This window comes from Nyctereutes procyonoides, unplaced genomic scaffold (genome assembly GCF_905146905.1).
Source record: "Nyctereutes procyonoides isolate TBG_1078 unplaced genomic scaffold, NYPRO_anot_genome, whole genome shotgun sequence".
NCBI lineage: Eukaryota > Metazoa > Chordata > Mammalia > Carnivora > Canidae > Nyctereutes > Nyctereutes procyonoides.
In genome coordinates this window covers 73,721,419-73,737,408 of record NW_026575146.1, presented here as the reverse complement: position 1 = coordinate 73,737,408, position 15,990 = coordinate 73,721,419, and the positions used below count along the sequence as shown (strand labels likewise).

The following is a 15,990-nucleotide window of genomic DNA, read 5'->3' as shown; positions in this document are numbered from 1 at the left end:
ATTCTGTATCACAATGATAAGAAACCTATGATGTAAAGAGTATATTTGAAGATATGCCTTGAAGGATGAATTCAATTGAGTTTCACTGCTACCAAGCAATGATGGTGGACCAGTGGAGTCATGGCAGAAGTGAGGCAAAAAGACCAGTGAGATCTCCAGATTTAAAGATTTACCATAAAGCTAAAGTCACTGTGACAAAGTTGTACTGGCATAAAAGATAGACAAATGGGCTCCAATGAAGAGTTCAGAAATAGACCACATATATATGGTCACTTGATTTATGACAAAAATATCAAGAGTTCAGTGGAAGGATGAACGAGCTTCTCAATAAATGGAAGCAATCCAATATCCACATGGAAAAAGTGAACTTGACCCTTTCCTCACACGATTCACAAACATTAATTCAAGATGGATCACAGACCAAAACGTGAAAACTAAAAGCCTAATTCTAGAATAAAACATGGGAGAAAGGTTCATGACATTGAGATGAGCAAAGGTTTCTTTCCTTTCTTTTCTTTCTCCTTCCTTCCTTCCTTCCTTCCTTCCTTCCTTCCTTCCTTCCTTCCTTCTTTTTTGATTCCCCCTTCAGGGGGATTTCTTTTTTTTTTTTTTTTAAGTGACCTCTATAGCCAACATGGGGCTTGAACTCACAATCACCAGATCAGACACCCCAGAGTCTCACATACTAACAGCTGAGCCAGCCAGGCACCTTAGTTTCTTAACTAATACACACACACACACACACACATACAAAAACAAAAAACCAGTAGCCACAGAAAAACTAATAAACTGGACATCTTCCTAGAGACCCCTCACTAATTCCTGGCTCTTAATTGCATGGTCACAAGATACCTGATTCATAATCTAGTGTAGAATTTTATTTGGGGTCCAGTGAACACACCAATGTCATCTGTCTCCTATTCTGTACCTTGCATCCTCCATGACATCATACCATCTCCATTCTCCAGATTTTCCTTTTTTTTTTTTCCATTCTCCAGATTTTCTAAAATCAATTGCAGACAGAGTAAAACTAATCTGGTCCATAAGCTTCAGATATTTATGATCTTAATTTTTAAAAGATTTTGTTGATTTATTTGACAGAGAGCACAAGTAGATAGAGCAGCAGGCAGAGAGAGAGAAGCAGGCTCCCCACTAAGCAGAGAGCCTAATGTTGGGCTCGATCCCACTGAGTCATCCAGGCACCCCAGCTATTTATTATCTTAAAGATACATTGTTATATATTATAAGCCATCAGGGGCCTGAGCTGGGAGAGGGCAGTAATATTTCATAAAGAACTTGAGGCTGGTTTGTCTGCTTAGAGTGGCACCTGTTATGAACTGAACTGTGTCTCCCAAAAGGGGTGATGTTGAAGTCCTGACTCCCAGGACCTGTGAATGTAATTTATTTGGAAGTGGGATTTGTGTAAATGTAGCCAAGATAAGGTCAGTTTAGGGTGGATCCTAATGCAAAATGATTGTACTTAGGAAAAGGGGATATTTGGGCATGCAACCTGAAAGAGACACAGAAGGAACATACCATGTGAAGGTAGAGATCAGAGTGACTCATATCTATAAGCCAAAGAATGCCAACAATTTCTCCAGCAAACCACCAGGAGCTAGGAAAGAAGCTGGGAGCAAAATCCCCCTCACGGCCCTCAAGGAAATGACCCTGCTTGACATCTGATTATATCAGACTTCTGGCCTCAGGACTTTGAGACAATCAATTTCTGTTGTTGAAGCCACTGAGTTTGGGGTGCTTTGCTACAGTGGCCCTGGAAACCACTGTAGCACCTCAGAAAGTAGGGAAGTGGAGAGTTGTTTCTGGTGGCTTTGTGGAGTTTCTTCACTTAACCAAACTTCAGTAGAATGCTAGCTGCTGCTTTTCTGTTCGTTTTTTTTTTCCATTCTCCAGATTTTCTAAAATCAATTGCAGACAGAGTAAAACTAATCTGGTCCATATGCTTCAGATATTTATGATCTTATTTTTTAAAAGCTTTTATTGATTTATTTGACAGAGAGCACAAGTAGATAGAGCAGGAGGCAGAGAGAGAGAAGCAGGCTCCCCACTAAGCAGAGAGCCTAATGTTGGGCTCATAATTGAACATAATGAAAATTATGTTCAAGTACTGGCACTCCCTAGGGTTCTGTCCCTGGCCCCTTGTTCTCCCTGGAGAATTTCATGGTTTCATATACTGTATATAAAGGGACTCCCATGTTTTTATTTTAGGGCCAGAAACTTCTTTTTAGACCAAAAAACAAACAAGTTAAGCAATAGAATAACTACTGTAAATATTCCAAAAGGAAAGAGTGCTGAGGAGGACAGATTCTAGATTAAAACAGATGTTTTAAAATAATGTTAACCCTCAATAAATAGGGGCACCTGAGTGGCTCAGTTGGTTGAGCGTCTGCCTTCGGCTTGGGTCGTGATCCCGGGGATCCTGGGATGGAGCCCCTTGTGGGGCCCCGGGCTCAGCAGGGCATATGCTTCTCCCTCTGCCCTTCCCCCCTGCTCCTGCTCTGGCTCACTTGTGTTCTCATTTAAATTATTATTTAAATAAATAAATAAAGTCTTTAAAAAATCCTCAATAAATAAAACCAATGTGATCCTAGCATATGGAAAATCAAGTCACTGCCTAGAAATGTCGGAAATAGACAGAAACCCATTTGGTAATTTAACATATGTTGAGGGTAGCACTGCAAAGTAGTGGCGAAAAGATGGATTCTTAACAAATAACGAGCCATCTGGGGGGGGAAAGCAAGCCTTTAAAAGAAAAACAACATAAATTTAAACCTTAAATGCTTTTTTTGTAGGGTTTTTTAAATTAAATTTTTATTTAAGTCATCCCTACGGTGTTCGAACTCACCATCCATTATCAAGAGTCGCATGCTCCACCGACTGAGCCAACCAGGCGCCTTTACTAAACCTTAACTTTAAAACCAATAAATCTGGGCAGCGCCGGTGGCTCAGCGGTTTAGCGCCCCCTTCAGCCCAGAGTGTGATCCGGGAGACCCGGGATAGAGTCCTACGTCGGGCTCCCTGCATGGAGCCTGCTTCTCCCTCTGCCTCTCTCTCTCTTTCTCTCTCTCTCTCATGAATAAATAAATAAAATCTTTAAAAATAAAATCAATAAATATAAAGTTTATTCATCTTTTTTATCTCTTGCAAATATGGAATTAAGCAAACTTCAGCAAGTTGCTTTTCCTTTATTGGTCTTTTATGCAGTAAACATCTTTCTGGATCTCTTTGATAGTTGCAAGAGATTCCATTGTAGACATTGATTATGATATATACATACTCCAACTAAAGGTATTTTTGTGGTTCTTTTTTTTTTTTCTACTACAAATAATGCTACGGAGAATGTCCTTGTATTCATCACTATTGGCTATAGTGCAGGAAATCTTTTTTTTTTTTTAAGATTTTATTTTTTTATTCATGAGAGAGACATAGAGAGAGGCAGAGACATAGGCAGAGGGAGATGCAGGCTCCCTGCAGGGAGCCCGATGTGGGACTCGATCCTGGACCCCAGGATCATGACCTGAGCCAAAGGCAGATACTCAACCACTGAGCCACCCAGGTGCCCCTAGTGCAGGAAATCTTTATGCATACCTGAGAATATTTTCTTTGGAGAGCACCTGGGCTGACTACTCAGTCTCCAGCTCCTCCCAAGGTCAAGCTGACACCATGGGGCCAAAGGGCTCCACCATCGGTCCCCCTGGGGCATAGACAATCGGGTGTAGCCCAAGCCCTATCAGCCAAAATAGTCCAAGAACTCCAGAGGTTATGTCCTGGGAGCCGGTCAGGGTTGGTCCTTTCTTTGGAATGTGCAGGGTTTGAGCACTCCAAGTTAGTTGAGTTAACCCCTTACTGTATACCCAGGATGCTGTCAGGATCCAGAATCACCGAGAAAGCCTCTCTCTCCACAGTGCAGTTATGTTGACTCTCACTTTTGTTTGCAGATTCCTTTCTTTCTTTTTTCTTTTTCTTTTTCTTTTTCTTTTCTTTTCTTTTTTCTTTCTTTTTTTTTTTTTTTTTTTTTTTGATTCCTACCTTTCTTTACCCTTTTACCATCTCTGAATGTGTCTAAACAAAACAGTGTAGTTCCGCCTGGTCTTTTTTTTTTTTTTTTTTAAAGCAGAGGCTATTTATTTATTTATTTATTTATGATAGTCAGAGAGAGAGAGAGAGAGAGGCAGAGACACAGGCAGAGGGAGAAGCAGGCTCCATGCACCGGGAGCCCGACGTGGGATTCGATCCCGGGTCTCCAGGATCACGCCACGGGCCAAAGGCAGGCGCTAAACCACTGCGCCACCCAGGGATCCCCCGCCTGGTCTTTATGCTCTAGCTTTACTGAAATAAAATTTCTTTTTTTTTTAAGATTGTATTTATTTATTTATTCATGAGAGACACAGAGAGAGAAGCAGAGACACAGGCAGAGGGAGAAGCAGGCTCCCTGCGGCGACCCTGATGTGGGACTCGATCCTAGAACCCTGGGATCACACCTTGAGCCAAAGGCAGATGCCCAACTGCTGAGCCACCCAGGTGCCCTGAAAATACAATTTCTAAATAATATTCACCCACTTCACAGCTGCACTGATCATGACAGCCCAAACCACACAGCAACTCAAGCGTATGAAGGGATAAACAAAATGAGGCGGATCCATACGATGGAATATTATTCATCTGTGAAAAGCAAAGTGCCAACAACTGCTACAACCCGTAGCAGCATGAAAACATCATGCCGCGTGAAAGAAGCCACATACAATGGGCCACATATAATCTCATTTATAGGAAACGTCAGAGTAGGCAAATCCATAGAGACTACTGATCAGTGGAAGCCGAGGGAGAGGGAAGGGAGGTTTGAGGAAAAAAATGGGCAGTGATTGCTAATGGGTATGGAGTTTCTTTCAATGGTGATGCTCTCCTAATTTTTAAAGAATCATAATGTTTCTCTCATTTCTCATCATGTTTCTCTCATTTCTCATCATGTTTCTGAGATTCCTCTACATTCTTGCAGGAATCAATCACTTCCAGTCTTTTCACCGCTGAGAAGTACTCCACTGTGCAGATGTGCCACGGGTCGTCAATCTGTGTCTTTATTTGATGTGTACTCAGGTTATTTCCAGTTTGGGGCTATAGTGAATAATGCTGTTATCAACACTGGTGTATAAATCTCTGTGTAAACATAGGTTATTAGGGCACCTGGCTGGCTCAGTGGTTGAGCGTCTGTGTTTGGCTCAGGGCATGATCCTGGAGACCTGGGATCGAGTCCTGCGTCAGGCTACCTGCATGGAGCCTGCTTCTCCTTCTGCCTGTGTCTCTGCCTCTCTCTGTGTGTCTCTCATGAATAAATAAATACAAGCTAAAAAAACAAACAAAAAACAAAACAACAAAAACCCACAAGTTATCATTTCTCTTGAGAAAATACATAGGAGTGAGGCCTTCTATGAGGGCAGAGAGGAGAAAGGGCTTGTCTGGGGTCCCCTGCCAGGTAAGGGCTGGGCTCAAAGTCTGAACGCAGGTTTGGCACCACACATGGGTGCAGCCACGCAACAGAGGAGTGGAAGTCAATCCTTTCCAGGGGTCAATGACAACTGCTACAACCTAATGTGGACCTGTCCTATGCCAGGCATGGTTCTAAGTGATCTGCATACATTAACTCATTTATTTCTCAGTCAACCCCAAGGAGAAAGAACTAGTGCTCTTGTCCCCATCATAAAGATGAGAATACTAAGGCCAGGGAGGTTAAATTGGTCGCTATAGGCCACGTAGAGTGATGGAGAGATGAGTCCACCTAGATCGATCTGGCCCCAGAGATGAAACTCTCAGCCACTGTGGCACCTGCCCCTGCATCATCCACTCCTGGGGGTGTTTCCCAGGGAAATCCTTTCATGCTCTGTACAGGGCTGTGCTCGATGATGATGATGGTGGTGGTGGTGGTGATGGATGGTGATGGTCTTGGGATGGCTGGTGGAGTTGGATGCTAGGGGGTCATCCCCCCAAGGTGTGCGTAGAGGGAAAATAGGTGGAGGTAAAATGCCGAATGGAAGTCAGTGATTGGAAGCAGCAGACTAGGTATGTGGTAACACAGGGAGGGAGGGAGGGAGGGAGGAGCAGAAAGGGGAAGGGGAGGAGGAGAAAGAGAAAAACGAATAAAATATATTATCCAGTCTACTCAATGTATCCTTCTCGAGAATACGTCTATCAAATGAATTGAAAATTTGGGTAATTTGTCAAATATATTCTAGGTCTCTCACATGTGTCTGCTGAGCTCAGGGGATGGCAACATGGCACTGGGTCTCCCCTGGGGCTGCTCTCCCCATCTTCCTGTGCCTCCACTGTGGTCCAGACCTTGGGGGGCAACCCAGCCCTCTCCCTGGGGGCAGGAGGGAGCAACCGGAATGTCTGGAGAAGGGTTGGGTGACAGGTGGGGAATGTAGGGTCCAAGCTCTTCTGTCTCTGGGTTCAAACGTGCACACTCGACCCAAGACCCAAGCCTGTGCATGTCTTTCAAATCTCCACCTACCAGAGAATTCCTTACCCGCTCCCCACTAGCCCTGAGTCCCTCTGGGATTGCCCTCCTCTGGACACAGGAGAGATGGAAACAGAGAGTCACAAGCTCAGAGTCAGGCAGAGATGGAGATAGACCGAGGCCTCACCACACCCCTTCCTAATCTTTCCAGGGCTGATGGCGCCCCTTGAGGACCAATTTTCAGCTTGAGAAGAAGGCCCCCACAGGCCCCAGCTGCTACAGGCCTCCAGCCCCAAATTCTGCACAGTCTTGACCTCACAAGGTTCCCCCAGGCAACTCCTCTGACCACCCTGTCTGTTCCCCACGGCTTCTGGTACTTTCTAGGAGTTACAGCCCCTTTGCTGTGAAAACACTCATCACCATACACTGGAACTCTATTTGTACAAATGTCTGAGCTTCACCAGAGCAGAGACCAAGGCTCTATTTCTTCAACTCCAAGGGCACAAGCTGGACTCATGAACCTGACTTAAAGTGCCTCTCCAACACCTTTCATCTGTGTGGCACTGGGCACACTGCTCCCCACACCTCTGGTCTTCCACAATCTCATGGGCAAAGTGAGGGTGACAAATCCTACCCGATTGCCTTTGCCTCGTGGTAAAGTGCTCTTGTTCCCTTGCCTGTTCTGTTGTGAATCTCTAATGTCCGCCAGGGTTTACAACATCGGAGACCTAGAATAATCATGGATCAGCAGCTAATAATGGTGATTCATATTTGCCAGCATGTCTCCCATGCCAGGTCCAGCTCATAGGAAGTCTCAGTGAGTACAGTATTTCATCCACACTGGGCTGTAAGGACACGTGAGAAAATGGACAGCCAGACAAGGGGAAGTCACTGGCTCTGGGTCCGGTCACCGGTCACTGATTTGAGGTCCTTTTCCACCTAAACCCTCTCCCAGGCTCTGTATACCCAGGCTCTCATCTGTGTGTTCTATGCGTTCATTATGGCTTTTTATTTCCCGCATGTGCTTTGATGTCTGAGGGACTGCCCTTCCCAGGGGCAGCCAATTCCCAGAGATGATCAAGGACTCAGTCAGGAGCATGCCTTGCACATGCAAACCAACCAATCCAGAGCCCAGACCCCCTTTATGAGCTCTTAGACTCTGGGCCACTATCCCTTTGCCTAAGCACCCCAGGACCACATTCCAGACATCTAGGGACAACCCCGACACCCCAGAGCCAGCCCACTGTTCCTTACCCTGCCTCCCCTGTTCCTTCCCTGAGAAACCACAATAGTCTCTTGCCCAGAGCTCCACCTTCCCCTTGGGCCTCCTGAGGACCTGGGCACTTCCCTCAAGTGCCTGACACACCCCCTTCTTTGGGGATCTGTAAGAATAACAAACTTTTTTTTTTTTTTAAAGTAGGCTACATGCCCAGTGTGGAGCCCAACAAGGGACTTGAACTCATGACCCTGAGATGGAGACTTGAGCTGAGATCACAAGTCAGGCACTAGACTCATAACCAACTGAGCCACCCAGGCATCCCAACAAAGGATCTTTTCAATCTGATCCTTGGCTTCCCCACACCTGAATAACAATAAAACCTACATTTTGCAAGACTTTGCTGCTAATGGCCTACTCTGGGACCTTCTTCCCAGGACTGCCGTGGGGTTCAAGGTACCTGGGAGTCTATATCCCCCTCTGTCCTCATGACCCATGGCCCAAAACTGATGAGGAGAGGGGGATAGTGGAGTCTCCAAATATGGTCCCCAATGACCATGCCCCCAACGTTCATAAATCAGCATAGTCCCCTCCCATAATCAGCCAGCCTGACTTGAATTAGCCAATGGAATGTGCTGAAGGTGACACTGGGCCATTTCTGTGCTCAGTCTTTATGAGACTGGCAGCTTCTGTTTCCCCCACGAGTAATACTCACTTTGGAGGACCCTGAGCTACCATGTAGGGAGTCCAGGTACCCTGCTGGAGAGACCACGTGGAGAGGGGGAGCCCTGAGGCCACTCAGAGATAAACAGGAGTCCAGATGTCCTACAGCCGAGCTGACTCCAGCCTACTGGCCATTCCTGGCAAGGTGCTAGACATGTCTGAGCCATCTTGGATTTTCCAGCCCAGTTGGACCCTAAAATGGCTACAGCCCTGGTCATATGGTGCCTCAGAATTGCCTTGCTGAGCCAGTCAGCCCATGAAATTGTGAGTGATCACAAACAGTTATTATTTTAAGACTCTAACTTTGGGGGATCCCTGGGTGGCGCAGCGGTTTGGCACCTGCCTTTGGCCCAGGGCGCGATCCTGGAGACCCGGGATCGAATCCCACATCAGGCTCCCGGTGCATGGAGCCTGCTTCTCCCTCTGCCTATGTCTCTGCCTCTCTCTCTCTGTATGTGTGTGACTATCATAAATAAATAAAAATTAAAAAAAAAAAGACTCTAACTTTGGGGATGCCTGGGGGGCTCAGTGGTTGAGTGTCTGCCTTCAGCTCAGGTTGTGATCCCAGGGTCCTGGGATGGAGTCCTGCATAGGGCTCCCCGCAGGGAGCCTACTTCTTCTGCCTATGTCTCTGCCTCTCTCTCTGTGTCTTTCATGAATAAATAAATAAAATCTAAAATAAAAGAAAGAGAAAAATGACTCTAACTTTGGGGGAAGCTTGTTATTCAGCAATAGAAAACCCAAACAGGGATCTCAGTCTGCCTCAAAAGCCTAGCTCCCTTTGCCTCAGGGCAGGAAAGTCTGCAACTTAATTTATCCTCCAGAGCTCCCCACAGAATCTCGGAGAGATTGGGACCTCACCTGAAGTTATACGCTTGCTAGTCTTCCCCTTCACTGTCCGGTTTCCTCTGCTCCTTTTTGGTATCTCCTTGGAGCATTTCTTTTTTTTTTTTAATTTTTTTAATTTATTTATGATAGTCACACAGAGAGAGAGAGAGAGGCAGAGACACAGGCAGAGGGAGAAGCAGGCTCCATGCACCGGGAGCCCGACGTGGGATTCGATCCCGAGTCTCCAGGATCGCGCCGTGGGCCAAAGGCAGGGGCCAAACCGCTGCGCCACCCAGGGATCCCCTTGGAGCATTTCTTTAGAAAATCATGGGCATGTGATTTTTGTCTCGGGCTCTGCTTCCAAGAGAATCTGACCTCAGACATAGCAGCGTTTCTGATATTCTCTCTTCCAACCAGAAGCCAAGGCTCTGGCTCCCTATTCTCCCTCTCCACTCTTCCCTGACCCTCTCCTACATACAAAAAACACAGACCACCTTCCAGACTCCCATCTAGTTGGTGGCATGGGAGAGAAGAAGGTGGGAACAAAGACATCCAAGAGGTCTCCGAAGGAAGCAGTAAGCAGCTTGTTTGCCCTGGCCAGCAGCAAGTGACACCTCCCTGCCCCCAACCACACAGCTACCGAGGGGATCATATGGAGGTCAGGCAGGCAAGAGTCAGGCGGTTGGCATGTCAGCAGCAGTTCAGGGGCCAGGTGGGGAGGAGAGTCATCTCTGATTCTGTGTCGGTGGTGGGAGGGGCTCTGCCGGTTGTCCCAACCTCTCCCTGGGAAGTCTGTCTCTGTGACCTTCCTACCCCCACCAGCTGTCCGTCCCTGGAAACCCCAGAATCCATCACCATGGATCCTCCAGCAGGTCCCACAGCCGCTTGCCACTGGAGTCCGATAAGTCAGCAGAGAAGATGCTGGGGGCTGGGGGGCCACAGCCTAGCAGGGGACCCCCACTCAGAGCCTCCAGCCAGTCCAAGGAGTCTGTGGGGCCCCTGGGAGAGAGGGACGGGGAGTTTGTGGGGGATGGGAGTGAGGAAGAGAAGACAGATGAGAGGCCTTCAGAGTCCGGGGAGGGGGACAGCACGTCGAAGGAGCCGGGGAAGTCCAAGGGAATGGGGGGCAGCGGGTCTGCAGGAAAAGGAATGGAGTGTGAGCTTAGGAAGGCAGAGACCCGCACCTCACTCCGTTATTCCTCGTTTCCAGAAATCTAAGTCCCCAGCCCACTCCTCCCTGCAACCCAAGACTTCAGACCCCAACCCCTTCCTCTCTTGGACTAGAACTCCAGAACCTCAGTCTAGAAGTTCGACTCTTACCCTCAGGCTCCACTTGATCCTCCAGGATGTCATCAATGCCGCGGTTCGGAAGCAACTGCGGACAGGCAGAAGCTGCGTGAGCCAGGATCCCGCCCCATCCTGACCGAGACCCCTTGCCCGCCCCCACGCACCTGCGCCCGGCGGATGGCTTCCTGCAGCTCCTCCTCCAGTGTCAGGGCCGCTGCGGCCGGTGCTGAGGAAGGGGTCGGTGCGGGAGCCGCAGCCGCAGCGGGAGCAGGAGCCGGAGCGGGAGCCGGAGAAGTCGCAGGGGTTTCCGCGGCACGTGCAGGAGGCGGAGCGCAAGAATTTGGGCTCCGCTTGAGCTAGAACCGCACAGAGGAGCTCCCATAAGCCACGCCCACCGGGCGCAACCCCACCCCTTGGCCCCTTCCCGGCCCGCCCTCGGTGCCGCCCTGTATTCTCATTGGCTTCTCTTCCCTTGGATCCTCCCATTTTGCTCTTAACCACGCCCCCCACACCCCATTGGCTAGTCTTCTTTCGACTTCCCGCCCCGTCCCGCTTTGTCTTCTCCTCACTGGTCCACACGCGCGTAGCCCCGCCCTCACCGAGCCCTGCCGCCGGACGGCTCCCAGAGCCTTGGGCCTGAGGCGCGGCCAGGGAGCACCCGCGGGACCGTCCTCGCGCCGCGGCTTCGGCCGCTCGCGGGGCAGGGCGCCGCCGCGCATGCGCTCCAGGAGCATCGACTTAGTCCCAGACACCGGGAGGCCCTGCAGGCGCAGCTGCTGCCGGAGCTCTGAGACCTGGGCGGGTTGGGGGGAGAGGCCTTGCTGGGAGGGCTCCGGGCCGCAGGCAGGAGCTGGGGATAGACATTTGGAAGCCGCGAGGGGAGGCACTGGGGAGCCGGGCTCCTGGGTCCCTGATGGGGCAGAGGCTGCGGGGTTAGACTCATGGGTACCCACCGAGGGGAGGGCCAGCCTGGGACGTTACCCCCCATGCTCGCTCACCGTCAGCTCCTCCAGTTTAAGGGTCTGAAGTTCCAGCTTGTGTGGAGGGGGTGAGGGGCGGGGGACTCCAGGTGGGGAGGGAGTGAGGGCAGTGGGCTTCATCCTGGCGGTAGTCGTGGGGGAGGGGAACCACGGTTAGAGGGGGAGGAGAGAGGCGGGGCGTCCCCAGGTTCTCAAACGCGGCAGGGGCTTGTGAAAAGGGAGGAGAGGGTCCAGACCCCTGGGTCTCCGAAGAGGCTAATTCCTGTGCACAGGACAGGAGGAACCAGAGGCTGTCTTCTAGGGGAGGAACGGGTTGGGGGCTGGAGTCCCCCTGCTCTTGGACTCGGTTTGAGGGAGGAGGGTGCACCGGGGTCTGAATTTCCCCCCAGGGAACAAAAACAGGGATCATACCTGGGAGGTGGCTGCTGTGAGTTTGTCCCTTCCCACAGAGGTGGTCCAGGGGGACCCAGGGCCAACTCTTTGGCCGGGGGGTCTACCCTGGACCCTTGTCTCCGCCCTGGGGGTATGTACTGGTGATATGTCAAGTTCCCCTTTGGCTTGGGCTTTCTCCAGTGTTGGGAGATCTTGGGAGACTCCTGAAAAAGCAGGTGTGATGTCATATGGAGCTTCAGCTCTGTCCCCACTCTCCTGCCCCAGAGCCTCATGCAAAGTATGGTGTCACCTTGCCACCATCATTAAAAGGAGCAGAAAGGGCAGCAGCAAGGACGACCAATGCTAGACTCTGGGGTACTTCTCACTCGATGGAGACTCACCTTCAGGGACCTCCAAGTGCCGTATTCTGATTCAGGGAGCAGGTCCCCAGGGCTGAGGAGGAAAGGGGTGAGGCCCGAGGGCGAGACTGGGGCCGGGGCTCTGGGGGCCAGAGCGGGGCCTGTGGTTGAGACCCACGGGTCTGGATCCAAGACTGGAGAGGTGGTGAAGGACCCTGAGAGGCCTGTAGACAGCAAGCCAGACAGACAGGAGCAAGGCTGTGTGGGAAGGAGGGCCCTGGAGGCCTCAGCCCATCACTGCCCCCCCCCATGTGGGAGGGCAGGCCCAGGGAGGGAAACCCCAGTGGTAGCAGCTGAGTGCCCAGGTTCCTGGATCTCAGGGCAAAGGTTCCAGCCTTTTCTATTCTAAAGAAAGGCAGGAATTGGGGCATCTGGGTGGCTCAGTGGTTGAGCATTTGCCTTTCGCTCAGGTCGTGATCCTGGGGGTCCTGGGATCAAGTCCCCAATCAGGCTCCCCACAGGGAGCCTGCTTCTCCCTCTGCCTATGACCCTGCCTCTGTGTGTGTGTGTCTCTCATGAATAAATAAATAAAATCTTAAAAAAGGAAAAAAAAGGTCAGGGATTGTCCTTAGTCACCTAGGGGTGTGGTAGCTAAGGATCACAGATTTGGGGTGAGGGGAGTTTTGCTGGGACAGGGGTGGGGCCAGCACTCCTGGTTCTTGAGGAGAGAGAGAAGCTGAAAGCCACATCCTGAGATTCTTTATGTGTGCCAAGTGTGGAGTCTGGGATGCCTGTCTTCTCCAAAGAAACAGGATCTGGATTCATGCATTTTATTGGAGTGAGAGAAGTCACAGAGCAGCAAGCAGAGCTTTTAGGGGTGGGGTGGCCAGGGACCCATACTCTTGGGTTCTCGGGAAAGGACAGGCTAGGGTTTCAGTGTATCCCTGGCATAGGGACTGAGGCTCAGGAACCAGTGTGGGATATCTTGTAGCTGCCCTCCCGGGTACCCCAGGGGTATCAGGCCTCCATCCCCCTCCCTGTCAGGGCCCCACACTTACTTGGGTCCTGATACCGCCTGTGGATCCGAAGCTGGAGCACTATGGAGGAAGGAGGGAGGTGGGAGGAGAAAGGCGGGAAGGGAGTGTCCAGGAGCCTGGCCTGGCGGGCGGTGTGAGCTGCAGTTGTTGGCAGGACACGCGTGCCCAGCCCCCTTACACACCCCATGCAGGCGGGTGGGCCAGCAGCCTGTTCCCTTTCCCGGGCCTCCCGCCTGCTCCTTGCTCCATGCCAGAGCTGTTCTGGGACTAAGAGCCAGCCAGTGTGCAGGCAGGAGGCTAGCCCTGCCCCCCAGCTCCACCTGCCCCCTTCCCCAGCGTGTGCCCACCCCACCCAAGGCACGATCCTCATCTTGGCAGCCGCACCCATTTGTACTTCACCTCTTCTTGTCCATGTGCTCCAGTGCCCACGAGTCTGCTTCCTTCTGTGTGCCCCTGGGCCTCCCTGCACTCACCCTCTCTGCACACACACTTCCTTGGGCTCTCCTTCTGGCACCTATGGCACTTTTATGCACTTGTACCCTTTGACACACTTCATCCTTGGCTCGCTCTGCCTTGGCACCCACTCAGCCACCTTGACACTAATTTGCACATTCAGGATTTGGCTTCCAGTTCTGGAGTGGGGTTCTGTCTTTGCACATTTCGCATGCATTCTCTGGCACACTTTGCTCACTGGTGTCTTTGCACCGACCCAGCCACGTGAGCATCCTTGTTTGCACACTCATATGCCCTTCAGGGACTGACATCCAGTGCCACTCACTTGCACGCTCTCAGTCCACCTTAGGACCTAAAATACAACCTTTGACACATCCAAGGTTTGGTAGCTCACTGGCCCCTCACCAGCACTCCCACATTGCTCACAACAAAATCCCCACTCTGCGAACTCCTCCATTTTGCACACAGATCAATTTAGGCCCCTGTTCCTTGGCAGTACCTAATTCTCCACCTTAGCCACCCACTCCTCTCTGTTTACAGGAACATTGCATTATTGGCCATTTGCACACTCCCAGAGTCACCAAAATGGAACCCATTTGTTGGGGCCTCTTTTATACACAAGTGACCTTTTGCACAGAAAACACCTGCCTTGTGGGGCCCATGACCCCCTCCCTCTGCCTCACCCACCATACACACTGCCAGAGTTAAGAGCATTTGATCCCAGGACCCCAGAAGACCCCTTCCCTACATGCAGAGAGAAGCCTCTCACCAGATCTGAACTTGGAGCGAATGATTTGGGAGCGCTGAGAGGAAGTTGCGAGAGTCATTGCCAAGGCTGGGATGGAGACCTGGACTGAAGGGAGGACAGGGCCCCCACCGGAGGCAGGGTCAGAGTGGAGGTCAGGAGGCTGTCCCTGCGTGTGAAGGCAGCAGGGAAAGGGCCTCAGAGGCTTAGGAATAGGAGAGGCCTTGAGCCATAACTTCTGGATCCTGAAGAAGGAAGGGCTGGGAGAGGGGACTCCTGACTTTGAGGGCCCCAATTCCTGGAGCCTGGAGGAGGAAAGACTGGGATCTATGAAAGGAGACCCCTGGGCCTGTGAAAGGAGAGGAAGGAAAAGGGGCTGAAGGGACAGAGCTCAACACTCCGAAGGGGCTAGAATCCAACACCCTTGATCAAGAGGGGAGAGCTACCTGGTAGGTTCCTGGGGGAATGGAAGGGTCTCTGCCACCTGCATTTGAGAAGGGAGTGGGTGGGTGGGTGTCAGCCACCCTGGTCTGTGAGGAAGGGACTGCGACCAGAGAGGTGCAGAGGAGTTAAGGTGGGCTCCCCCCACCCCTCATCCCAGGGGCTTCTCACCAGGTGGGCTCAGCGCAGCGGTGCTCCGGAGCGGGTTGAGTCCCTGGTCTGGGCTGGAGGCCTCAGGCTCCGCCCCACCAGCTGGGAGCGCCTAGGACGCCCCTTTCGAGGGCGTGCCTGGGGCCTGAGGACGAGGCGCGGGGTTGGGGGGCGGACAGGAGCCCCGCCTGGGACCCTGAGAAGGGGCAGGAGCACAAGCTGGGAGGGACTGGGGCGGGGCGAACGTCGGGGTTCCCTAGGTCGCTCCGCCTCCGCGTCCTGGGGCCTCGGGGTCGGGCGGGGCAGCCACCCGCGGACTGACAGAAGCAGGTGCCTGGAGAGGGGCTCCGAGTGAGCAGCGGGAGCAGGTGGTCGCGACCCGGCCCTGCGGGCAGGTGCCACCTGTCGCTTATTTTTTCCCTGACGCAGCAGCAGGAGTCAGATTTAGGGGAGTGGAAAGTTCAAACTGGAGCCCCGGACTCCTGAGTCTGAGGGAGGCGGGGACTTGGGGACCCGGACTCCCGGGTCTGAGGGAGGAGTGGGTTGGGGGCCCGGACTTCCTGATGTGGAAAACGAGGGTTGCCAGAACAAGGACAAGAGGTGTTGGGATTCCGCAGGGTGCCCGACAGGCAGAAATGTGCAGATGGGTTCTGGGAACCCAGACTCCTGGGTCTGAGGGAGAGAAGTCTGGTCCCCACTGGCAGGACTGAGGGCCTGATATTTGGCAGAGCGAGCTTAGAGCTCTGTCCTGAAATGCGTGGGAGGCCCCAGGGCTCCGGGTTTGGATTACAAGCCGCAGGGCAAGCTGAGGCCGAAGCTATAAATACCTCCTCGGACTGGGCAAGAACCCAACGCTCTAGTCGAGGACCATGGTGCTGTAATCCGCAGAAAGTCATCATCACCAGCGTTCCCGAGTCTTAACAAGTGAGG

At 51.7% G+C, this 15,990-nt stretch overlaps 1 protein-coding gene across 6 annotated transcripts; it reads right to left on the bottom strand.

The window, feature by feature from the left end:
* Positions 1–9,805: 9,805 nt before the first annotated feature.
* On the bottom strand, positions 9,806–15,893 carry MAMSTR (MEF2 activating motif and SAP domain containing transcriptional regulator). 6 transcript variants are annotated; one of them, XM_055309866.1, is made up of 11 exons: positions 15,082–15,893; positions 14,916–14,953; positions 14,494–14,577; positions 13,293–13,331; positions 12,277–12,458; positions 11,915–12,099; positions 11,522–11,624; positions 11,123–11,317; positions 10,688–10,879; positions 10,557–10,611; positions 9,806–10,371 (listed from the first exon to the last, which is right to left on the bottom strand). In XM_055309866.1, exons 3-11 carry the CDS (start codon positions 14,549–14,551, stop codon positions 10,088–10,090), a joined length of 1,293 nt encoding a protein of 430 aa, XP_055165841.1. In that variant the 5' UTR covers positions 14,552–14,577; positions 14,916–14,953; positions 15,082–15,893; the 3' UTR covers positions 9,806–10,087. The 6 variants fall into 6 exon arrangements, 5 of the variants coding, with proteins under 5 accessions (XP_055165841.1, XP_055165842.1, XP_055165843.1 ...); XM_055309867.1 differs by having other exon boundaries at positions 14,494–14,818; positions 15,082–15,157; XM_055309868.1 differs by having other exon boundaries at positions 14,494–14,638; positions 15,082–15,128.
* Positions 15,894–15,990: the final 97 nt, after the last annotated feature.

Excerpts from the sequence above, each read along its gene's own strand:
- MAMSTR (XM_055309864.1), bottom strand. The coding sequence starts at position 13,458 with ATGGGGTGTGTAAGGGGGCTGGGCACGCGTGTCCTGCCAACAACTGCA. Across the intron at positions 10,880-11,122 it reads CCGTCCGGCGGCAGGGCTCG|CTCAAGCGGAGCCCAAATTC; the intron begins GTGAGGGCGGGG and ends GTGCGGTTCTAG. Across the intron at positions 10,612-10,687 it reads AAGCCATCCGCCGGGCGCAG|TTGCTTCCGAACCGCGGCAT; the intron begins GTGCGTGGGGGC and ends GCCTGTCCGCAG.